The 26,873-nt window shown below is 40.8% G+C and overlaps 1 protein-coding gene across 1 annotated transcript in view; it reads left to right on the top strand.

Moving 5' to 3' along the window:
* Window positions 1–26,873, top strand: part of XIRP2 (xin actin binding repeat containing 2) — a gene marked incomplete at its 5' end in the record, with an annotated part of 202,383 nt that overhangs the window by 147,520 nt on the left and 27,990 nt on the right. Inside the window, 2 exons of the mRNA XM_019553542.1 lie at window positions 2,270–2,430; window positions 11,699–11,830. Of these exons, the coding sequence (XP_019409087.1) occupies window positions 2,270–2,430; window positions 11,699–11,830 (293 nt within the window). The remainder of the gene's footprint in view (window positions 1–2,269; window positions 2,431–11,698; window positions 11,831–26,873) is intronic.

Here is a 26,873-nt window from a genome sequence, read left to right as displayed (position 1 = left end):
ATTAGCACAGTTTTTTTTACTGGCATGCCACTGTGCAGTGTTTTTAGACTACTGTGCAGTAAGCATCTCATGTAGATGCGGCCAGCATGGAATAAATACCCTATTAACAGACAGTGTGCATTGAACTCCTACTACATAGCTATCTATATCAGCCATAATTTGAGGACAGTAGGACTGCCCTGAGGATTCTACCATCCTCAGGGGAACTTAGATGACTAACGGAAAAAGGGAGGTATTTCGCTCTGAACAAACCTAAGAGACAAAAAGATCAGTACTATATCTCTAGCATGTCATCATACCTTTCACCAACTGCAAAATACTTCATTCCATATGTAAAGGATAAAGTGAGACAAACCCCATATTCTTTTCAGAGTTCTATATCCAATGTAGTTGCAATGCACATCCACATTACAATTCTTTGAGCTATAGCAGAACTCTTGCAGGTTCTGCCATGGTCATATGGTATGGTTTTGTTTTGTTTTTTTCCTCTGTTTTTTTGCACCGGTCCTGGAAGCACTGCAATACCAGGTCAATGCATGGAGTGGATGGAGCACGCTCCAGGTCCACCAACCAATATCAAAAAGAATCTGTTCAATATAGACCTCCTATGGAGGACATATCAGAGACAATTACCCTGGGAAAACCACCTTCCAGATCATGGTGTCTCCCTGCCAGGTAAGTCGTTTGTGCTTCCTCATGCTTTAATAGAAGGGCAGAAGCAAGGGGCTGACTTTCTTCATCAGTTCCTTTTTACTACATGTGGCAGTCAGAACATGGCGAGTTTCAGATCTGCCAGTCTTAGCTCAGGTTAAACTTCAAACTTTCCAAAGTCCTCAAGACTACCTTTGATTTACTACATACTTGACCACTGTGAACTTATGCAGCATGTCTGGAATGAATTCTGCTAGTCATCTTCACTCTCTCTCCTATGGTAATCTCTTAGAACATCTCTGCTTATGTCAGTGGCAAGATCAATATCTTCCTGGTCCATAGGTAACCAGCAGAATCTCTAAAACTTGCCAGCCAAGTTGTATGGAAAATATCAGGACAGTAGTAAATGAATTGGATTGTAACAGAGCTGAAACTCCTCACTCCCATCATCCAAGAGGATACCACTTGCCTGTCAGCCCTAGTAAAATCCACACTGACATACCTGAAGGAGAAAGAACTCTTAATTCAAGGCTCTAGGCTGCCTTGAGATCCTCCCAAGTGTTCTGTGAAATACAACACAGTGTTAGCACTGTTAGGTGTGCAAACACAATTCACAAGATAAATCCAGAGATTTCAAATAGGAATCCATAGTGTCAATTCCATTCTGACCTGTTGTGGTCTAAGTTTCATGCAACAGAAGAATTGCTCTGTTATTGTTCTGCACTCAAAAATGTGTGAAAACTAAGAGCTGGCATTTTCTGAGGGGTACTTATCAAGGGGTATCTTGCATTTAAAGAGTTGAGAAGCACTGTGAATTTGTCCTACAGTAACTGTGGCTCTTTGAGATACAACTTTCCCTCCTTCCTGCTGACTTAGCTTGCAGGGTAAAAAAAAAAAATCGAAAAAACGGGAATATATACATTGCATTTTATAATAAGCTTTGCAAGAATAGAGTTTAAACAAAGCTTCTGGGATGCTTAACTTCTGAATACTAGCTTGGCTTTCCATTTATTATAAGTGAGGTCAAAAGAATGAATTATCAATAAGGTTTTAGCTTTCTAGCACAAGCAAAATAATTTCAATAAATGAATAAAATGGAGACAGCCAATTCTGCTTTTAAATTTTGTCTTTCCCTTGTACTACATTGATTACATAAAATGTGTCCTGTATAATTTGTTGTGTAGAGAATTTAAAGCAATTTTCCTTATAGTATATATATGCAAGCTGTCTGATGGCTATATTTATTTTCTTTAATTGCAAGGCAAATGTACAGTGCTTCTTCCTGAAAACTATTTTTCAAAAAAATTGAAATATTCTTGTTTCAGTAATTATCAGTGTTTCTTTGGATCAGATCCTATTTTCATTGAGACTCCTATTGACTTCATTGTGAAAAAGGCTAGGCACTTTGGGCATGATATAAAGTTTAACTTCATTATTTTCTGCATTTCATACATTATAAGATAAAATAAATATGGAGTTCCCTATAAAAACTGGGTAACTGTTAACTCCTGCACTCTGTCTAGTCATTTAATGTGTCTTTCCATCCATGTTTCAAAAATGAATCTATTTAATTTTAAGAAATAAACCTTAACTCATAAAACATTATGTTTGATTTTAGCTATCATTGGTTACCACAAGCCAGTAAGTGGATTTCCAGAAGATAGTAACCAGAGTGATACTGAACCATTGGATTTCCAGGATACTGTCCCACTGAAGGAAAGAATGGCTTTGTATCAAGCAGCTGTCTCCAAGGTAGAGACGAGCAGCTCTGCTATTAATGTAAGATACTATCTTTTATTTAGCATCATAGTTATCTTCACAGTTTGCCATTTCTTGTTCCATGGTGTCTTATTTTGCTTACTTACTCATACAGACCCCACTGACTTGTCCATGCTTTTGTGATGTAGAATAGAACTAAAAACTTGAATTACCATGTCTACATAGCCAATTTTCCAATTTTGTTCAGGCTTGTACTAATGAGAGTTTCCATACCATATTACTGGTCTTTGGAAGGCTCATTTTACTTAATTGTCAGCAAATGTTTCTTTCTTTCTACTCTTGCGTTCACTAAATCTATTAGAAGTAGCTTACTCAACATAGAAATGGGAGAAATTGGCAATATTGCCATACTGATAAACCAATTATTATTTTAAAAGTACAGGTTTCTTTACCAAGTTTTATAGCCAGCAAATAAAATTCTGTCGAGAAGAATATTGTATTTATTTCAGTCCTTGCTAGATGCTCAAGCTAAAGAATTTGGAATTACTGTGATATAAACAACACTAGCACTCTCATATGCTGGAAAAATAAATTATATAGTTTTATAGTCAGTTTATCAGCACAAGCAATCCGGTATTATACAGAAATAAAAACACCCTGACAACTTTAATTCTGATTTATTATGTGTGCATATCTAATCAATAGCTTTATTACTTTACAGAAATTATAGAATCATAGAAAGTTAGTGGTGGAAGGAACCTCACAAAGTCATCTAGTCCAACTCCTGGCTCAAAGTAGGAACATCCCCACCTTGATCATCTCAGCCAAAGCTTTGTCTAGCCAGGTTTTGAAAACCCCCAAGGATGGAGCTTCTACTGCCTCGCTGGGTAACCTATTCCAGTGTTTTACTACCCTTCTAGTGAGAAAATTTTTCCTCAGGGGTGGGCAAAATGTGGCCCACGGGCCAAATGCAGCCTTCCAGGCCATTCTATCCAGCCCTCAGGGCCCCTAAAAAAAATTAGAAAATTAATATCTACCTTCTCCTGGCTGCCTATCATGCAGCCCTCAATGGCTTTTCAAAACTCAGTAAGTGGCCCTCCACCTGAAATAATTGGCTGCCCCTGATCTAACCTAGATCTTCCTCGCTGCAACTTGAGGCCGTTGCTCCTTGTTCTGTCATCTGTCACCACTGAGAACAGTCTAGCTCCATCCTCTTTCAAACCCCCCATCAGGTAGTTGAAGGCTGCTATTAAGTCCCCTCTCAGTCTCCTCTTTTGAGGAGCCCGGTTCCCTCAGAAATCATGTACCCCAGCCTCCTCACCATTTTTGTTGCCCTCTATTAGACTCTCCAATTTTTCCACATCTCTTCTGTAGTGGGGGGGAGGCAAAACTGAACACAGTACTCCAGATGTGTCCTCACCAGTGCTGAATAGCAGGGAATAATCACTTAACTTGACCTACCAGGAACACACCTACCAATGCAGCCCAGTATGCCATTACCTTCTTGGCAACAAGGGCACACTGTTGGCTCATATTCAGTTATTGTCCACTGTAACCCGCAAGTCCTTTTCTGCAGAGCTCCTGCCCAGCCAGTCAGCCCACAGCCTGTACTGGTGCAGAGGCTTGTTCCATCCTAAGTGCAGGACTTTGCACTTCTCCTTATTGAACGCCATGAGATTAATTTTGGCCCAATCCTCCAATTTATCTAGGTCCACTTTTCTCAACCTGTGGGTCGCAACCCAGAAGTGGGTCACAAGAATACATGAAAGGTTCATAAACAAACTTAAAAAATGGATCAACAGACCTTTAAAATGGATTCTCCTTTAAAGGAGAAAAACATGGGAAGCCACAGCTTTTCCCTGGAAGGCTGGCAGAGTTCCAGTTGCAGGGGTCTGCTTGGGGCCCCTGGTGCCCAACACACACACACACATACCTTCCTGACCCCAAATACCCACTCCTAGCCCTACACACTGGGGGCCTGGGGACAGGGGGCAGCAAGTCAGGGGTGAGGGACATTGAGTTGGGACTGGTCATTAGTGTTTACAAATAGGTCCTGGCCCATAAGAGGTTATGAACCACTGGTCTAGGTCACTCTAAATCCTAGCCCTACCCTCCAGCATATCTACTACTCCCCCCAACTTAGTGTCATCTGCAAACTTGCTGAAGGTACACTCTATGCCATCTTCCAGGTCGTTGGTGAAGACATTGAATAAAACCAGTCCCAGGACCCTGGGGCAGTCCACTTGATACTGGCTGTCAACTAGACATTGAGCCATTGGTTACTACTCTCTGAACCTGATACTTCAGCCAGTTTTCTTTCCACCTTACAGGTCATTCATTCAGCCCATATTTCCTTACCTTGCCTACAAGAATGTTGTGGGAGACCATATCAAAAGCCTTGCTAAAAATCTAGGTACACCACATCCACCAGTCTCCCCACATCCACAGAGCCAGTTACCTCATCATAGAAGGCAACCAGGTTGGTCAGGCATGACTTTCCTGTGGTTAACCTATACTGACTGTTCTCAATACTCTTCTCCTCCTGCAAGTGCTTAGAAATGGATTCCTTGAGGATTTGCTCCATGATTTTTCTGCTTTGTGAGGTGAGGCTGACTGGTCTGTAGTTCCCTGGATCCTTCTTCTTAGCTTTCTTAAATATGGGCACTATGTTTGCCCATTTCCAAACATCCGGGACCTCTCCCGATCTCCAAGAGTTTTTAAAGATGATGGCCAATGGCTCTGCAATCACATCAGCCAACTCCCTCAGCACCCTCAGGTGCATCCCATTGAGCCCCATGGACTTCTACACATCCAACTCTTCTACTCTCTAACCTGTTCTTTCACCACTGAGGGTTGCTCACCTCCTTCTCAAACTGTGCTGCCCAGTGCCATAGTCTGGGAGCTGACCTTGCCTGTGAAGACTGAGGCAAAGAAGGCACTGAGCACTTCATCCTTTCCTGCATCCTCTGTCACAAAGTTTCCCTCCCATTCAGTAAGGGACCTACACTTTCCTTGATCCTCCTTTTGCTACCAACATACTTGTAAAAATATTTAATATTGTTACCAGGAATTATATATATAGTATTTGCCCAATAGAAATTCATGCCTATTTGAAAATATAACAATACATTTTAAATATCACTAACATCCATTACTAAAAGAGAAATTAGCTGCTGGTATACTATACCAACATTTTGTACCTGACATTTTGTACCTGATCAGTAATTTTTACAAAACATTTTGCAAAACACGATAATTATGGTAGGATCTTGTGAACTGGGCAGTGCAATGACAGGCTTGAATACTGCAAATAAATTCAGCAGCACCCTTGACTTAGGGATGATGGAGTGTGTGTATTCTAGCAACTTCAAGGAGGTAGAGTGATTTTAAAAAATGAACAGTCATAGGAGGCAAGTATAAGGGTCCACTAATGTATGCAGTGTAACAGGGAGGCTTCCTCAAGGCTAGTCTACCAATGGCCCACTCACGTGTTTCTGGGCCAACTGCCCACCTTCTTTTCTCCCACACCTTGATGATATATAATTATGATATTAATTAGGTGGGAGGCTGCCCATTTCTTGCCCTGATGCCAAGGGGCACTATTTTCATCTCTGTTCCTTCCCTACATTGCAGCCCAAGCCTGACAGATGGCATCTGCAGTTGATATAGCATCACATGACCCACACTGAGCTCCAGAATCCTCCAATCCAGATCCCAACTGGATCCCTTCAATCATGCAGCCTACTCCACCCTCATTCTGGGCTGCCTAGATCCCTGAACTCTTCCCCTTCTTGGGTGTGGCCCCCAAGGACCTTTGGCCACACAGGCCCTGGCCTTACCTCCAAGGCCAATCAGAAACCCCAGGCCCTCAGCTTTGGGCATCCCTCACGGTGGGCCCCTGGCCCTTTTGCCCACGCTGGTCTGTTGGAGCCGAGCGCCCCAGTGTCACAGTGGGCCGAGCACGAATGAACAGGTGGGATTAGCGGCGAGGAGTCAGAGCGGGCGGACAAGCGTGTGGTTTCAAAACAGAATGGTTTATTTTTCTTACTTACGCCACAAGACGGTGATGTAGCGTAGGTCAGGTCGACTTAGTTACAAACGAGAACGAGAAACGATGAACGAGAAACGATGAAACGAGGCCGAGTCGGTAACGAAGATGGTGAACGATGTAGTCGGTAACATGAATGTAGAATGAGTAGCCGGAACGTGGAACATAAACAATTGGAACGAGTCAAATGAGCTGATCAGAACACGAATCGAGAAACGAGGCCGGAACGTAGTAACGAGTAAATCAGATCAAGGTGAACGAGTGGCCAAAACGAAGACGAACGTTTTTAGGGAGGGATACGCCGGGATACGACGGTGGTGGGGAGACCAGTGGAGCCCTGGGCCTAAATGAACCAGGGTTCTAAAAGGCTCTCCTGAGGCAGTCTCTGCTGTAGCAGTCTCTACTCAGGTCGGGTCTGGTCTCCGCTGTGTGCGGAAACTCGCTGGCCTTAAATATGATTTAGGTGGCCAATCATAAGGCTTCCCCCATGGAAGTTTCTAGCTTAATTATGTCATGCTTGGACCAAGACTGGGCACACGCATTGTGTCAGTTCAGTGAAACATTTTGATTGACAAGCGTGGGGTCAAGCATGGGGCATGTGCAGGGCATGCTTACTAGCCCTCTGGGGATTTTCCACTTGCTTGTCTGCGCATGTCTGTGCTTAACCCTGTGTTAGCCAGCACCTTTCTTAAATTTGGTTCTGACATGGTCCTGGCCCCAGAATTGACCAGTCAAGGGTGTTCTAAGTCAGGCTTCAGAGTCTATAGCCCACTCTCTAACCTAGGTCCGCCTTCTTGGCCCTGCTATGGGGTAACCCACCTGGTTGTGGGAGCTGGGGTTATTAAGGTTCCCCGATCCTCCTTTCAGGTGGTAACTGGCCTGCTATTTCCTGGAGGCTCCTGCCCCACTGGGAGCCCCACCAGGCTACCCACTCCCAGCAGGGTGCAGTTTTAGGTCATGCCCAGGACCAGGTGCCTCCAAACCATCTCCTACAGCTCCTGCCCTTACCTCCAGGGTGTTGCATTCAGCCTTGCAGATGTTACTGCCTGGCCTGCCAGCAGCAAACTGTTCTGTTTTATATAGGCAGCCAGAGATCTAAAATGACCACTGCAATCAAGTGCCTGCTGGCTTAGCTCTTAAAGTGGCAGGCACTAACAGTGACCTGCCACAGTAGCTTCTTACTGATTCCAGTGTGTTTCTGCTTTTGACACCAGCAGGAGCATTTCATCCATATGGAGGGAAGGACAATCCATTTAAAAAGGACATGAAGGAATTTTACTTTAACAAAAAAGAGTTACATATGTCTTTTTTTTAACTCAATAGAGTACTCCACAATATGGTCCAGGATTCTCTGCTGAGTGTAACACATGAAAAGGAATGGATAGCGAGTCCAGAACTGGGGAACAGGAAAACAAGTGCATGCACATGTGTTGTATATATAGTAAAATAAAGACTAGAAAAGAAATGGAAGACAATGGGATTGTGAGGTTGGTGCAAGCACATGAAGTATGGTTCAGTGGCTTGTTCACTATTATTATAACCTCAGAAACCCTGCAGTAGGACATAGGCAGATGATGAAAATACTAGTTACTGGATATGACCTGTAACACATTAACTTCACATGCTAGATGTTTGTATCTATTTGCTTGATCCTTAAAATGCTAAGGAATAAGTTAACAGTCAGGGCAGGGTTTTTTCAATTTTTCCTAAATTATTCCTTCCTACCAAAAACACATGAAAAGGGAAAATTACTTACACTTTTCCTGTTTCCCTTTGGCTAACTGAGAAGCTTAGAAAGATCTTACTGCCAAACCAAAAGGGCCCCAAAAGTATGACAATATTAAAAAAAACTAACGTGACACATATGCTGGTGGTTTATTCTAAGCTCATAGAGACCTAAAACAACTGTTTATGGTGTGTCAGGTTAGCACTGAAAATAGTGTTTGTTAATTGGAGTAAATTGGAAGTCAAGTCATATTGCAGGGGTGCCACAAACTCTAACCTAGTCATATTCATAAATAGGTTGTTTGTCCTCTACTGTGCTGAGCTGTGATATCACAACACTCAAATCTACAGACAGTGTAAAACAGTTATCTCCAAAACTTGCAAACTTTGAATGAATGAACTTACTGTTATGCTTTCAGAGTTCCCAAAACAAAAACACAGCAGAAATAGGTGTAACTTTTATACTGAAGTTGCTACAGTAGTTCTGAGTCTAGCTTTGAAGGGGGAACTTTTACAAAATCCAGTATACAGGAGTCAGTTAAAAAAGTGATACATAGCTATTATTTTCTGGATATTTTAGAGAAAAATATTTTAGATCAACATATAACAAACAAAGCCTACTTCATTGCAATAAGAATTGGTAAATTGAACAAATAAATGTCAAATTACCCATGAATGCAAAAACACAGTATTTACTGTTTTTTAAGCAACAAGTTCTTTGAATACAACATTAGCTTATATATTAATCTGAGAAACTGTCTCCTACTTGTTTTGTGTTCTTTTTTTATAGAATTAAGATAAACTCATGCATGATGTTCATAAAAACTGATAATATTCTATCAGTAGGAGCAATAGAGTGTATCTATATAGATAACAGCTTTATTATTAAAGCAATAATCATGATAAGATATAAAAGGTTTATTTAAAATTGAATGAAAGATGTGATTAGAAATGTCTTGCATTGTGTGCAAGCAATGACAACAACAAAAATACAAAATTAAACATGAATATGATAATATAAAAATGAAAGCAAAGTGTTGAGAAGATGCTAAGATCCTGCGGTCATTTTGCATCCCTTTATCCCTTTTATGCCTCCTCCATTACCATGATGTCTGAGCAGTTCACAATCTTTAATTCGTGTATCCTGTTTTTATACCCAGGGTTTACTCAACCAGTTATAACATGGTACAAAAATAACCTCTTCCTAATATAAACCAGAAGTGGCCAACCTTTTTGACAAGTGTTTCACAAATTAGCCACTCATCCTTCCCAAGTGCCACGCTGATCCCCTTCTCCTGCCTGATCTGCTGCTTTGCTTTCTGCTTCCTTCCCGATCTGCCATTGTGCTGTTTATCCACTCCCTGATCTTCTATGTGCCACACACACATACTTTCCATACCACTTGTGACATGAGTACTGCAGGTTGGCCACCCCTGGTGTAAACCATCCCTGAATGATTTGCCCCACCTAGAGAAGAAATCATTGACTGAGCAAGAGATCAAATTCAGGTCTCAACACAGGCTAGCACCTGAAGCACAAAATGAGCAAAGCTACAGAAAGATTGCCATACTCCCATCTCTCAACTGGCCCTGAGAATGGCAATGTCCAGCTACTACTTGGAGCATTGCCTGGACTGATAACCAGAAGATCTTGGGCCAGAGCAGCGTAAAGACAGCCTACTGTCACTTTCAAAACCCTTCCTCAGAAAGTTGTGATACACATTCTTCAGCAATACCTAAAGGTCCAGGTCCCCTAGGTTTAAAGTGCTGTGTCTGAATTTGTTTTTATCTATATCACAATGGCAGATCAGGAAGGAAGCAGGGATGTCGACAGCATGGAGAGGGTCACTTGTATGATCAGGGGACAACAGGGCAGGCCCTATGAGGAGAGGCTATGGGACCTGAACCTGTTCAGCCTCCGGAAGAGAAGGCTGAGGGGGGATCTGGTGGCCTGTTATAAACTAGTCAGGGGGGATCAGCAGGCATTGGGGGAGTCCCTGTTCCCCCGAGCACCGCCAGGAGTGACCAGGAATAACGGTCACAAGCTGGCAGAGGGTAGGTTTAGGTTAGATATCAGGAGGCGCTACTTCGCAGTCAGGGCAGCTAGGGTCTGGAACCAGCTTCCAAGAGAAGTGGTGCTGGCTCCTACCCTGGGGGTCTTTAAGAGGAGGCTAGATGAACACCTTGCTGGGGTCATTTGACCCCAGTACTTTTTCCTGCCATGGCAGGGGGTTGGACTGGATGTTCTGCTCAGGTCCCTTCCGACCCTGGAAACTATGAAACTTTATGTTGATTGTTGTTGCAACTAATTTACTCTGCAGCAGGATAGTACTTGTAAATCCAAGTACTATTCTCCAGTGCTGTAGCAAGGGGTGGGGGGCGAGTGAGGTGACCGCCCTGGGCACCAAAGCAAAGGGGCACCAACAAGCACCGCCCAGCTGGGGTGGGGTGTGGAACAGAGCTGGATCGAGGAAGGGTGGCTTCTGCCACTGCGTGCACTCCTGGGCAAGCATAGAGGGGTGTGTGTCCCCCAGATCTGTGCATGGGGTGAAGGTGCGCTGCTGCTACAGGCTTTTCCCAGGTGCCAAACTTCCTTTCTATAGCACTGCTATTCTGCTGCAGGGTAAAATAGATAGGTAGATACTGCCCCGACTGGCTGGGGCACAAGGGTGCTTCAATGCAGGGGCTGCCTGCTGGCTAGAGGTATAGAACAGTTAATGAAATTGAAGAAATTGTAACAATACTGAGAAGTCTCAACAAAATTTATCTTACTGAGTCCATCTATACATGCCATTAAGACAACATGATAAACTCTGGCACAGGTTGTGCCAGTGTTGGCTACTCCGGGCACAGTGTTTGCATGTGCACCTGAGACTGCAGCAGCCTGAGCTGGTCTAGAGAAACCCCAAGCTGGCAACAGGCTCCGGGAGTCAGCCCTGGACTCCAGGTGACAGCATTAGGCAATGGAGGGGCTGGCTGGGGAACAAGAGTACCAAAACTGTGGAGCCATGTGGCTGCACCTCCACCCCGTCCCCTCGAGCCTGCTGCCAGTCTAGGCTCACGGTTCACAGCTCAAACTGCTGCAGTCCTGGTCACGGTCCACATATGCATTTCTGAGCAGTAAATGACTTCACCATAAGATAGCACTGTTTCCGACAGTGCTATCTTACAGCAGCTAAATAATTTACTGTGCCCTAATACTGGCACATGTGTAGACAGTGATGCTTTACTGCGGAGCTAATCTTCAGTAAAGCACACATGCAGATGCACCCACAGAGATTCAAAAAAAAAGTATGTCAAGCTTTGCTTTGACTGGTTATATATAAAATATAATATACAATGATAAAGGAAAGAATATCACAACCGAAGGTGTAGTCATCTACAATGAATATACCAATTGCAGGTGGCTACATAAGTAACCAAACTCTCCAGGATTTCCATTTAAAAGTAGCAAATTTAAAATAACTGCTCTCACCTAATGAAAGAATATTTTTTATGATCATCTTGTCTTACTGTATAAGATAAACAGATACCTTTATTTTATTAATCATGCTAGGCTACAGGAGAATCAGAAGCTTGTACAGTACCTGGTGGTTTGGCAAGAGTGAAGAAACAATTTGAAAAAGCTGACGTTGCCTCGTCAAAAAATACCTTTGCTCAATACCAGTACCAACACAAATCCGTACAGGTAATGATACCATTATATTAAAACATAATCAATTAATTTAATAACAATGTATAATGATACTAATAAATTAATGATATATTAATAAAGAGATATGTTCTACTTGATGATTTAGAAGAAATATTGCTACATGCCATGATAATAGGCTCCATGATCACTCTAATAAAGTGCAGTGTAATGTGCATAATTTGTAACATATCTTTGACATATGCCACTGCAATCATATATTCTTTAGATAGATAAACTCAGTGCAGAAAGTATCTAAGTTTACAGCTGATGTATGGTAAAAAATAAACATTGCAGGAGTATTTTCTAGTGAAGCTAGTCTTTAGGGTTTTAATGCTTTATAAGTATCTGCAAATATTTTGCATATATTTTACTTGTAACTCTGTTAAGCTATTCTCACTGGAAAGGAGCTGACTGTTTCCTGTGTGTTAAATTTAATCAGCTTCTCAAAACAGATCAAAAAGTTCATGGAAGAACCAGATTCCAGATAAAAACCACATAATACAGATTTCAAATGTCGTTTTCGATAAAGGATTTTTGGATTTTGTTATTTTGTTTTCTCATAGTATGAAAATTTGTTGCTAGAGATAATGAAACTATGAAGACGTGTATAAATTCAAGTCTAAAACTCGTTACACTGTCTACAGTTTGAACACTGAAAAACAATAATGGTGTGGTAAAAAGCTGCATTTTCTCTCGCATTTTGAGTTGGAGAGATTTTTCAACCAATCTAAAAGTAAACGCTTGAGGAACAAGATACAGCTGGAGTGTGAACTAGTTGCATTCTTTGTTAAATCAGTGTCAATCTTAGCCTGGTGTGCGGGCAGAGGATCGCAGCTCTACCCTGGCTCCAGACTACACTGTCACCACCGCAAGATCCCAGCCCTGGAGCAACCCCCTGCCCTGCTGCCCACCTTGCCAGCTGTGCTGGGGACACTCTCCATGGAAACCCTGGCCCTGCATTGTCATGGCATCACCACTCCTGGGGTCTCCCAGGAAACTGGATGTAGCAACACGGGCAGGGGCTGCTGGGAAATAAAATCCAGCCGCCAGCCAAATCCATCATTTTACCTACCCCGTCTTAAATAGTAACTTGGTCACACTTTCAAGCAAGTAACAGTGTTATAAAACAGGGAACGAGCCACAAACTTATTACAGAAAATGTGAGTAATAATGTTGTGGTGGTTCCCACTGTGCTTTAAATTAAACACGTGGCCACTCCCAGCCTTCGGAGCACCATAGAGTCTGTCAAGACTCCCGTGCAATCGCAAGGTTGGACATGCTGATCAGCTGACTGGTGGTCCACGCCACAGGAGTACCAGGCCCCTGGATAACTACTTGCTGGTGCAGGGGGCACCTAGGATGATGAAACTGACAATAGAGTATGATTGAGATCTGATCCCCAATTCCATGGTCACACCTCCTGGCATGCATGTGTGACATGGTAGGAGACATGATTGTTGGGATCATGTATCAGATCCCATCATGCTTTTAACAGAATTTATTCTTACATTCCCATCACACATGCATACACACTCATGCTCTCAATAACATATTCTCATGGTCTGAGGTCTGACTCTTTTGAAATTAGTGATTTCTGTTCTTAAAATAATTAAGTCTGATTCCCATGCTGTCTGTGAACAGCACAATTCTTTTTAATGTCTAAATGGAATGACAAAATTTGGAAATTTATAAACTAATTCATCAGTAAGTGCCCACTCCTGTAAGACATAGCCATTTGAATAATCTCAGATGCAGAATTGACACGCATCTGTTTTGTGATATCAATGGTAAGAAATATGGACCTGATTCCATACTCTGTCACATGAGTTATGTATAATTAATTTCCATAGTGTTATGCTGGTATAAAATAGGTGTAATGAAGCAAGTCAGACCCTATGTTAACCTTTAATGACATGCAGAAGTAGATCTTCAGCAGATGTAAATGACCTAATTTCCAGTCAATTGAACTATTCTGATTTACACCAACTGACACACTGGCCCTATAACAACTAATGTTGTCCAGTCAGGTTTAACCAGAATGAAAATCAAGGACATTTCAATTAGCTTTCTGATAACAACTAAATACAATTAGAAAGCATTATAATAATAATTAGCTTTCAGATCTATTTTCCTTAAATGGATGTTTTCTGGGCAGTTAGCTAATCATATTAAGACCAGACTGTCTCAACAAATTTTGAAAAACAGGGTACTTTTGAAGGTATAGATTTCGTTCAAAGACCAATAATTAAGCTAACGCTCAACCTTAAAATTGCAATTTCAAAACTCCTGTTGAAAAGCAAAGAGATAGAAGACTGCAGAAATACATGTTTTAACATTTAGGAAGACATCTAATCCATGTACATAAAAGGGGAGCTAGTAGTGTTTTCTACATTGAGTCTGCTTAACATTTTTCCATTACAAAAAGATTCTTGTGACTTTTTTCCATTTGAGATGCCCTGATACTTTTAATGCTTGCAGCAGACCTTCTCAAGTCAGAAAAGAAAAATCCCTGAAGCCTGAGAAAAGCCTTGTCTTTGCCCAATGAAATTCCCTTTGGGCTTGGCTGAGTTGGTTACTTTAAAATCCTGCCATTTCCCTTATCCTGCTTGTGTTCCTAGGGTATATTTTGGCTGAATAATAACCAAATATTAAGGTTTTAAATGACATATTTTCTAACATATAATGTGGACCTTTCCCCCCAAAATCATCTTGCCCTGTCCCATAAATTGGAGTATGTGTTTTAAGAGGGAAAGCTGACTTTTTTTACTGTGAAAGAAGCAAGTCTGTGGAGACACTGTGTATGCTGTGCAGCTGTCAAAATGGTGGCTGCTTGTATCTGTTCAACAAACTGAAGGGGCAGATTCTTGTATTAACCCTCTCATAGTCAAAGCTATTGGCCAAGCAATATAGCTTGTGTCTGAAACAGCAGTTGAGCTGTTGGTGGCGTCTTGATGAGGCTTTTGATGTGGAAGCAACATTTTATTTCCATGATCTCGTATAAATAATTACTTACAGTAAAAACTAATAGCCTCATGACTGCCCTTGCAAGGGTTTGGGTCCTAGCCTTGTGTGATATAGAATAAGTCTTCCTGGAAGTGTGGCCTCATGGGAAAATCCTGATGCCACACTTGCTAGACACTTTCCAGGAGGATTTACTGTACGTCACACAGTTGGCCATGGCTCTAGAAAAATCTTTTTTTCTATAATCCACCTTCCATACACACAGTGTTTTATTTGGGAATGTATTGTATTGAAGAAAATATAGTAGTTGAGCCCACAATATCAAAGAAGTAACAGCATCCCACGCTCTACTGAGAACCTTGGAATCAGCCACGTCTTCTAATTGGGGGAAACAAGGAGAGACCCACACTATTCTCTTCCAGTAATCTCTCTTTGCATAGGGAAGAAGCCCCCATACTTCCCTTAGAAGAAAGCCAGTCCAAGCTTCCTCAGAAGGCAAGGGTAGATGTGCACCTTATAGACCAGCGGGGGCCAACCTTTTTGGAACAAGTGCCACAAATTAGCTGGCAGAAAAGTTTCTTTAGCTGTGCACCCTTCCTGAATAACACTCTGATCTCTTACCCCATCTGATCTGCCACTCTGCTTTCCGCCCCCTGCCCTATCTGCCATTGTGCTGCCTGTCCCCTCACCAAATCTGCCACATGCCACACACAGAGGTTTGTGGTACACATGCTGCAGATTGGCCACCCCTTTTATAAACTAACTCAAAGATATGTATTGCATGAGCTTTCATAAGCCTAAGCTCACTTCATTAGCTTCTGATGTAAAGAGCTTGAGCTCACAAAAACTCATGCTATACACCTTTGATTTAGTTAGTCCAGGAGGTTTCAACCTTTTTGGATCAGTGTACCCCCAGTAGCCAGACATGGAGCAGTTTACCCCCAGCGGCCAGACGTGGAGCAAGGGCAGGGCATGGCCAAACGCAGAGCAGTGGCAGCCGATGTGTGTGAGCTTCTCCTGTCCACCACGTCTGGCCAGGCAGATGGCACCTGCGCAGCAGTGCAGGATGGTGTGTGTTGGCACTGCCCACATGCACATATCCCCTAGGGCCTTCTCAAGTACCATGTACACTCGGTTGACAAGCCCATGAGTTAGTCTATACGGTGCACATCTACCCTGCCTTCTGCCTGACTTCAGACTGACTGAGCTAACTATCCCCTCCAAGCTTTCTCAGTCACTCTCTCCTACAGACTATCATACAGACCATTTATACTCATTGTCCTACTTCACATTCCTGTGAAATATGCCATTAAAAGGCACTAGTGGTTTTTCCCAGGAAATTTTCTGTACGTTATTTGTGGCTCATTTAGCTTAACTGCAGTTCACTCTAGGGACAAGCCTGCCAGGCTCTGTGCTCTCCCTAACCACTTACAGGCAGGAGAAACAATGCAGGTTGATAAACAGGTATACCACTCTTATTTTGATCTGAGCCAAACCCTGAGACAGTCAGGACCTACCACACATGAGGTGTCTGTTTGTAGCTTGTGTGACCTTAATTTGTATGTTGTTATATAGATTACAATACAGCCCTTTATTTAACGAAGTTATACTCTTATCAGACTTCTGCTCCCATTAGTAGAGGGGATGGATGGTTCTCAGGGAATCTGTCACGGCTGTGTAGGCTGTTTGTAGGATCCTTACCCTCCTTGATTAAGAAGTAGGACAGTATACAGAGGAAAACAGAGGCCTGTGGGAAAAGAAGGGATGGCTTTGTGGTAAGATGAGCAAGACCAAGGAAAATGTAATTATATCCTTGCTTTTCAACTGTGTTTCCCTCATTTTCTGGATTCCCATTTTCAAAGTCATGGGGCTGGATATGCTGATGACTCTAAACCTCACTGAAGTCAATGGCCACTCTAGAAGATTAGCACCTCTAACATGAGGATACTGTCATGTGAATATGTGGTTGGGAGTTAGTGGTTCTGAATTCTAAAGCTGACTCTCTGACCTTAAGAAAGCATCTCAGTTTCTCCCCACTTGCCCCCACTTTCCATAAAACCAGAAGAATAATCTCTCTTACTTACAATGAAGTTAAAAGCTGTGAGGTGCTCATATGTTATAACAATAATGACCCTGTAGAAAGAACGCTATTAGAAAATAATTCAGTATCCATTGCCAATTTTATATTCTTTGTGTGGGGTAAATAGATCAGGGATCACTCAGTAAGTGAAGAGGATTCAAATATAGGATATCTCTCTTATTCCCTAAGCACTTTCCATCCTGTGCACTGAATGGGGCATGGATCCTATGGAGAATAGTAGTAATAGTCATGTAATGTCATCTTTACGTGGGGGATAACTTCTAACTGGGAAGCCTAAGTTTTACTGACTCTCAATGAGACGTCCAAAATTACTTGCACATATTTTTCAAAAAATCACACCATTCATCATTGCGTCATTCAGCCCTTTGTATCAGTCAATGGACTGAAATAGGGTCATGGGAGAGATGAAGAGGTGAATAATGGGCCAACCTCTAAACAGCTGAGACATCTGTAGACAAATTCAAAGAGAGAATACACAAGAAAAAGTAGAAGCCTTAGTATACAACCAGAACTATGACATAATTAGTTGCACATAGACTTGGTAAGTTAAGTTGCAAGACTGAAATACTGGTATAGCAGGATAGAGCTTTTTCAGGAAGGACATGCAATGAAGAGAGGAGATATTGCTTTGTATATCCAGAATTCATAACTTGCTGCAAAGTCAAAGAAGAAAAAATGAGACGCAGACTTGCTGAATGTCTGTAAGTGAAGATAAGTAAGGAAAAGAAAAGATAAAAAATCATGGAAAGGGTCTGTTACAGATCACAAAGCCAGAAGGAGGAGGTGATTGATGAGGTGGGTTCTTTTTTTTCCTCTTTTTTGTTTTGTTTGAGCTGGTAGTAGTGAAATGTAAATACTGGGACATCTATTAGAAAAGCAGTAGCATAGGACATCCAGCAAGTTCTTGGAATATATTGGGTACAACGTGTTCTTTCAGAAAGTTGAGGAATCTACAGAGGTTGTAGCTACCATTGATCTGATTCTAACAAAGAGGAACAGGTTGAGTATCTGACTGGAAAATAATTAGGGTGAAACTGATTATGAATCAATAGAATTGATGTTCTAAGGAGAGAAAGGGGAAAGAGCAATGAGCAAGTAGAAGAATCACAATGGACTTGTAAAAGCAGACATTGGCACAATCAGGAAGTTTGATACATGATGTCTCTTGGAAAGAAACTTTTAAGAGTTTTGGGAGAGCTGGCAGTTCCAAAAAGAGATTATATTAAAGGCAAAACAGCTAATTATCTTGATGCAGAGGAAAGATAGGAAGTACAGCAATGGTCTGGACACACAACACAAATTACTACACGGTAATTTATCTCACAGTAAATTGATTGTGCAATAGCAGGAATATATAGGCAGTTCTCCCAAACTGGCTGCCCACTGTAGGTGCTATTATACTATCTGGCCACTTGGTGGCAGAGGAAATAATTTGCATTGAACAAATTACTCTGGGATGAAATTAGGGAAATAAAATGACAACACATTATATATATTAACTTTCTCACACAGTAAAATTATTATCATTTCTCATGGAGTAACTATACTTGGATTTGAGTGACTCACTATGTAGGAGGGCTTTGTAGTGTGTCACTGATCCATATTTACTATGTATTAAACCAGTTTGCTAGCAGGAAAGGTGATTAAATAACAAATGGTACAGAAAAGTTTGAAGCATTACATGCCTTTTTGGCTTCAATGCTCAAAAAGCAAGTTAAATGTAACCAGATTCTTAATTCAACTGTTTTTTAGGAAGGGCTAGGAGGTTAGACTAGAGAAAGAACAAGTTAAAGAACAGTTAGATAAATAAGACACATTCAAGTTGGCGGAGTTTGAGGATGTTCCAGAATACATATGGAACTTGCTGAAGCAAACTGGACTATAAACAATTGATTATCTTTAATAGGGTCCCAGAGGACTAAGAACAGCACATGTAGTTTCTCTTTTTAAAAAGGGAAAAAGGAGCACTCAAGGAATTACATGCCAGTCAACCTAACTTTGGTACCCAAAAGGACATTAGACATAGAAGGATTAGACAATCAGTTTATAAGCTCCCAAGGTATTAAGTGACAAAAAGGTAACAAGGAAGAGCCAATACCAATTTATCAAGAATGAGTCAAATTTAACCAAGCTTATCTCCTTTGACAGAATAGCCGGTGATATAGCAGAAGTGATATCTTGACTCCAGAATGTCTTTGACCCTGTCCCACATCATATTCTCAAAAAGCAAATGAGAAAATGTGGTCTAGATCAGGAGTGTCAGACTCATTCAGCCCCACAGGCTAGGTGAGTTGTATGGCACTGGTCAAAGGCTGGCCCTGGATTGCAGAGCCTTATCATCTGGCTCACAGGGCTGCCCATCAAGCTGCAGATTTGATGGTGACCACACATTTCTGCAGCTTCTGGGGCATTGACAGCTACCGCTCCTCCTACTGCCAAATGTCTGGCCCTTTGGGACTTCTCACAGGGCCAGATATTTGGCAGTGGGACAAGCTGTGGCAATGTTAACTGCTGTGGCCCTGAAGCTGCAACAGTTAACACTGTTGCCATGGGGTGGATGACGCAGCTCTACAAGTCATATATTTGGTATCCCTGGTCTAAATGGAATAACTATGAGGTAGGCACACAACTGGTTGCAAATCTATGTTAAAAAAGGACATCAAATTTTGCTTTCAAAATGGTGGATTTTTCAAGTAGATTCCTGCCAGTTTTTGCCATTATTTTCATTAACGATTTGAATAATGGAATAGAGAGCACACTTGTAAAATCTATGGATACCAACCCTGGAGAAGTTGCAAGCAATTGGAACAGGCCTAGAATTCATGATAAATAGAAGAAATAACACAAAAACAGGAAGATGATGTGTGTTGGGCATGGGAGGTAATTATTCCACTCTCCTTAGTACTGGCAAGGCCTCCACTGGAATACTATGTCTGGTTTTGGGCACCATGCTCTAAGAAAGACATAAATAAAACTGCCAGTCTAAAGGAGAGTGACAAGAATAATAAGAGCTTTAGACAACATAATTTCTGAAGGAGAGTTAAGTTCCTTTCCTATGAAAAACAGAAAACTGAAGGAGGGGGAGAATTAAAACAATCTGCAACCATATGAAATATTTTTATAAAGAAGGAAGTGATAATTGTTTTCCATGTCTACTGGTGGTATGACAAGAACTAATTTGCTTAAGTTGCAACACAGAAGATTTTCTCTATCAGCTCCAAAAGGTGTAAAACTACAATTCAGTTCATACATGTTCCAAAAACCTGTATTATTAGAATTATGCAAGCTTTTTAAGCTGAAATACAGGGCTGGAAATCTCAGGATAATAGATATTTCCATAAGGTGCCTGGAACTTACTTCTTCCAATCAGGCTAGAAATACCAGAAAAATCTTTATGGTATATAACTATCTCTACTTCCATTTCCAATGTGAACTAAAAATGGCCAGAGGCAACTGAAAATTATATATATAAATTCATAAATTAAAATTAATTAGTAAAAGTCAAATACAATAATTGTTGGGTTAAGGTCAAGTCTAGAAAGAATGCCCAGACCTGTCCAAAACCTTTGCCCACAGTTATTTCAGTGAGATTTCTTATGAGTAAGAAATATTCCTGAGAAAGGGTACCAGAGTTTTCTCATCATCATCAGGCTGGACAGAAACATTAAATAAAGCACAACACTGTACTGATTCAGAAGTAGACTGAGGAAATTATATTGAGAGTCACAGGTCACTTTCTGGATCAACTACTTCTACCTTTTCCAGAAGAAAAGCAATCTTTTTGGTAGCTATGCTAATAACAGATTTTCTCCTTCACTGTGATCTCAACGCTGCTGGCCAGTATTTTGCTATGCTCCACCCGTTCCCTATCCTGGTCTGCCCATACCCATGGTTGGAGAGCTCCTCCCCTGCCGCCTGGGACTCATAGTGAAGGTAGTTCATGGAAAGATCAAGGAAATCATTTAAACTGCTAGGCCCTTATAGAGAGAAAGAAAATTTATCTTAAAGTCTTCAAGAAAAAAGTATATATGTGCTTGGGGACACCATTCTCACAACATTTCTTACAGTCTCGTTTTCAGTTGTTCTTGTGATCCTTCCCCTCATTTTGCTGACATCTCACCTATTTGATATTTGGGGTTTTGCACATTAATAGATTCTCAGCTTTTTTCAGAGCAAGTTCTCTTATATTGCATTCCTCACACAGCTATCTCAAAAGCCATTTGTAGCTGTGCTCACCATTCTCTAAACCACATCAACTGATGTGCATTATAGCCTGGTTCCCCATGAGCAGGGGTGTGCCTTTGCAGTAGCACAAAGAGTAGCGGCACAAATTTATTCCAGTACTTTGTCCTGCAGTGTGCGCCCCTGCCTGTGCGCTTTACAGCAGGACACATTGTCCCACTGCTTCTTGTGCTGTGCAGGGGCTGCCTGCAGCACTGGGTGCCTCAGCTGGGAGGCAATCCCTAAGCTGAGGAACCCTGTGCCCCGGCCAGCTGGGGAGCAGCGGGGGAGAAAGGGGAAGCAGAGCTGCCTGCTCCCCCATCTTTCCTTGCTGTGGACCTCTGCTCTGAGGGACTCTGTGCCCCAACCAGGCATCCCCCACCCAACTGGGGTGCAGAGTGCCCTGAGGTGGGGGAGACTGCAGCACTCATGCACTGAGACACATGGAACCTCCACACTGAGGCACCCTAAACTCCAGCCAGCTGTTCCCCAGCTGCTCCACACCTGGCTGGGGCACAGGGTGCCTCAGCATGCAGAGACAGAGGGGGAGTAATTTCAGGGCTGCCTGCTCCCCCATCTCAAGGCACCCTGCTCCCGAGCCATCTGGGTAGCAGGTAGCTGGGGCATAGGGTGCCTCAGCGCAGGGGTTCTGCAGCAAGCGGGGACAGGGGAGCAAGCAGCCCAAGACTACCTGCTCCCCTGTCTCTGCTTTTGTCCCAACACACACCTCTTTGGTGTGGCTTGTGATGCTTTTTTTTCAGATTTTTTTTTTTTGGGAGGCAGTTGCTACAGGGAAGTCCCAGGAGCAAATTTTGCCCTGGTACTGCAAATTAGGTATTAACACACAGATTAACATGCAATTTGTGCAGTTTGTGGCACCACAAAGAGGTTTGTGGTGCCACAAGCCACATGTGTCTGCACATCTGAATGCAACCCTGCAATTCAAATCAAATTACAGGGTAATAGATGATCACTGACCATCAACCCCTTAACAAACCCAATTTCCAGCCTCTGTATGTGGGTTTATGTGCTGAGCACTTGTGGTTGGAAGTAATTAGGCTGCAATAACATGCCTGTTTAAGCACTGCTACATCGTTGCAAACCTACTAACAGTTATCTAAAGTGCTACTCCAGAAGTTGTAATGGGTGTGATTGATCCGAGTTTTGATGATCACCTCTGCCAACGTGTTGTGGAGGGAGAAGGGGAGGGCCAAGGGGGTTTTCCCTCTTCTTCACAGACCAGTAGCCCATGTGCTTGGGCAGGACTGGGGTTTTAGGATACTGATGCATAGTCGTGGTAAGGTGTTGTTGGCACATTTGACTTTGTAAAGGTGTTACTTTGTGCCTGATAGCCTCTTTTGTGTTGCTAAAATCCCAGTTGAGTTTCCACATATGCATGTTAATTAATAGAGTTTAAATTGCCTAGTTCATACTGCCCTAATCTGCATTAACTTTAATCCTTATTCAATGAGGATTAGTTAATTCAGACTGCAGACACCCGTGCATATAATGACGGCTGTCATTCAGATTAAACCTAGAAAACCATAACATCTATAAACAGCCATAGTATTGAATATTTGGAGAAATGTATTCCTAGCTGTTTATTTTTAAACTTGTATTTAAAGAAAAAAATAAATATTGAATAGGAAGAATTTGCAATGGAAGATAGAGCTACAAGAGGGAAGGGTTTGGAAAATGAGGCAACATTATATAACTCTCAACTTTTAAAAATTTATTCCATAAAAAAAATCACTTAATGGAATATTGTGTAAGGGCCACATGTTATTCCTGTCTACTGCTGAAATAATTTTTTTCCTGAAGCCATCTCAGATATGGAACCAGAAGGAAGCTCTGACAGGACTTGTTTTTACCATATATATCTATTCTTAAAGAGAACCTAATGCAAACATCGGCACTCAGGAAGATACTATGGATTTGGTAAAACCATTAAAGGAATTTGGTTCAATTAAAAATGCATATTGTTTGTGACAGGTGTAATATGGTTCTGATGCAGTCCATTCTTTTCAAAAGAGATTTATAAATATTTATTACCAAAGGAATTTTAAATGTTTATTTTGTATGTTGACTCAAGAAAAGAGGGCTGAGTATCTTCTTGTTAGTTCTGATCCGTAAAATTACAGAGTGGTAGCTCTTTTTCCGCTAGGGCACCCCAGCATCTACCATGCTATTGACATCAAAGCCATCCCACTAATCCTCCCCAGAACCATGGAGCTCAGGTATATTAGGTTAAATCAGTAGAATTTGTAGTTTAATAGGTTTTCAGAATGTCAGTACAGTTAAAGTTGTATCAAAAGAAACTAACATTGAAATAAGCTCCATTATATTTTTTAAATGGTTCATATATAACTATTTATGGTCATGCTCCATTTGGGCTTCATACACTAGGCCTAGAATATTATGGGCTGAGCCTACAGAGGCAGTCTGGAAAAGTCTGTGGAAAGGAACCCTGATTTCTTACTTCTCTGTATAGTACCACAAACGTCAACCCATTTCAACTTTTTATATGGCACTTAATATGAGTATGCGAGAACTAATGAGTAAAATTTAGTAAATCAATTTTAAGGTAAATTATTCTTTTGTCTATCTGGAGTCTTCAGCATGTAAGAATACATTTAAGCAAGTATTTAAGGAATTGTTTACAGGTTATCTTTAAGAGAAACATGGTATGCATTTGCCCCTGAAAGCAGTTCTCTGATAGCACACAAGAAAGAAGCATCTCTCATCAAAATAATGTGACATGCTGTGTAGGGAATGCATCACAGTGTAGTACAAGGATTCTATCTGTGTAAACTTAGGATGGCTTCTTTACTCATGAAAGGCAAAACTAAAAGAAAATTATGAAGGTCTTTGCAAACAAGAACCAATAAGATCTTTACCACTGCTTTAGACAGTTTTAAACTTTTGCTTTGATACTGGCTGAATCTTCACTGAAACAGCATTTAACACCACCTTTATGTTTTTTCCTGATCATAGGAGTGATGGGGCCATGGCACAGTAAGAACCCAAATACCAAGTGGTACTGCTTTGTAACAATATCTCAAAAGCCACTTCACTAGCTGTCTTCCATCTAAGGAAACCAAATATGATTCAAGAGTAATGGATAAAGAGTAGTATCTACTGAGTTTTAAAAGAGTATGAGAATATAGCTCTTAGGTGTGAATTGCTTCTTTTATTTACGTGAGAAAGAGCTAAGCTGTCAAGATAATGCCTTAAATATTAACATAATTCTGTTACTTTGCTGTTCCTCAAAGCATATAACAAATAAGCAGATGTGTGTTATGAAGACCTTTAAAAACATTTAAAAATCCAGTTTATGTGTACTTAATTGAAAGTCTGAACTATGGGGTAGGTGTTGAAAACATACGGGGATTCTGAAAGGCACCAGTAGACCCATTTTTCAATTGGGATGCAGGGCTTACTGGCAACATTTGGTAAACGTTGTCATAGAAGAAGAGAAAGCAAGGAGACAATCAGACAGAACTCTGAGAAAGACTGGAATAAAATAAAAAGGAAGTAGACAGAAAAGTGAAAATGATGAAAGTAAAAGAAAATATAAAGGACAAAAGTGAAAAGACAAGGATAGCGAATCTACTAATGTCTCCACCCACCAATGTCTCTCATTCAAAATTCAGAGAATTATACAGGCCACTAAAGTTTAGAGATAGGCCTTTAAATGCTGTATCGAGGTCACTGCTCACGTAATTATTTTGCCATAAGTACAACACTAAATGGATTATTTCACTTTATCTGCATAAAAACTTCTTGAACTTCTTGTCTTCTGAGCAAAATCCAGAAGACGACAATCTTTTCAACTTCCAGGGTTGTATTTTCTCCACTGATATGCAGAGGATTTATACCCATAACTGGCATTACTGTTAATAGGCTTTATTTGTGTAAAACTCACATACCAAGATGAGAGAATAGATGCCTAGAAGTCCACTTAACTGTCTTTTCACAAATCTGTAGAAGGTAAGCTGATTTCCTTTTAGTCTCTACTAGTCAGGTTTATTAGGATATAATGGGTTTGAAAATCCAATTAACAGTTATAATTCAGGAGATAACACTAATTGGATGAAAGCCTCCTTTCAGCCTTTACATTTGTGCAAGCTTAGTTTTCTTTATACTAAAGGCTGCATTTCAATTAGTGTGCACTCATTTCAGCAAGTCAAAAATCTTTCACATTTGAGTCACTGGACAAAAAGCCTAGGTGGCTAGGTTGTTTTGGTAGTTTTATTTGAAGTTTCTGTCTAAGGTAGCATTTGAATAGTACATTGACCATCCTGCTAGTATGTTCCCCACCAGTTACATCTCAGTACTTTTCCCCATGTATATCATGGTAGATTTTGGTCTAAAATGGTTTTTGTTTTCCACTTGAATTAGACAAGTAATATAAAATATTTAGCTGTTGATATCTCTGAATATCTGCATTTTTTGTCCAAATAAATTAGCTATAGCTGAGCAGATGCTTACATTTTTGAGTTCTTACTTGAGGTACATGAAAACTCATCTTAGCATATTTCTTGTACCATCAATCATTTAAATAAATTTAAATGATTTAAGATGTACAAGGCTTAGATTTTTGCTTGTTTGTTTGTTTACAAAGCATTAATGACACCCTATCAGGGCGTTATGGCTTGACTACCTGTTTTGATTGGCCTCTTTAGTATGTTACATTAATTTTTACGTTAAATTTAGGGGGTATGTTCAGGTTTTTGGTTTCCTAACCATATCATAATCTATCATTTATCATCTAGGTTTAATCTTAAATCAAGATGTTCTAGGTTTATGTTTAGTAGAAAGGTCATGAGATTTACTACTATAAAATTGTTGTATTTTTTAATAGCTGCATATTTTAATTATTCTGCTTTTAGCATTGTATGTATACATTTATAAAATGATACATCCATACACACACACAGTACAGACTGAAGCATCATTTTTGGGTTTACATTTTTGTTTCCTTGCCAGGATTGTTGTTTCTGTTGACTTAATTTATGTATGTTCATTGTCAGATGGAGACCTTAGATTTTTGCCTTTTAAAATGTAGATCCATTTATAATATTTACTTTTAATGAAAGAAAAGTAGATTACAATGTAAATTACAATTGTCCAGCACTGTTTTCTGGAGTTTGTTCTCTCTATGGTGTAGATTAGGCCCAAAATAAGAAAAAAAAAGTGTGTACGTGAACAGAAAGAATTGTCATAGCTATGCCCCTCAAGGTATGTTTGACACACATTTAAAGTTTTGCCTCAAGCAAAAGTCTCATAAAATTAGGGTATCAGCTTTTCTGGGTAAAACGACATGAACTAGGACTTAAGGTCCATAGAATTCGCTGCCTCCAGGGACTTAACATGCAGATTGTTTGTCACAGAATTTTATAAAATTTGTTTGCGTTTTGGGTTACATATCCAGGCTGTAGCTGTATTGGTCTAGAGACAAAAGGTATCAAACCTCATGGCAAAGATGATGTATTTTATTAGACCAATTAGATATTTGCAAAAAAAATGATTTTTTTCATATTTCTGCCTAGGAGAACTTTTACAATCTTTGCAATCTCTTATGCCTGATGAAAGTTGCCTCTGGCTGAAAGCTTGCAAATAAAGAATTTTTTTGCAAACATATAGTTGGTCCAATACAAGATATCATGAGTTTTGATTCCTTTTGCGTTTTGGGGGATTTTTTTTTTTTTTGCAGGGGGTGTGTTTTCTTTTAATTTCTAATGTTAAACTCTC

This window comes from Crocodylus porosus, unplaced genomic scaffold, assembly GCF_001723895.1.
Source record: "Crocodylus porosus isolate Cpor-Errol unplaced genomic scaffold, CroPor_comp1, whole genome shotgun sequence".
NCBI lineage: Eukaryota > Metazoa > Chordata > Crocodylia > Crocodylidae > Crocodylus > Crocodylus porosus.
This window is presented reverse-complemented; position numbering and strand designations above follow the sequence as displayed.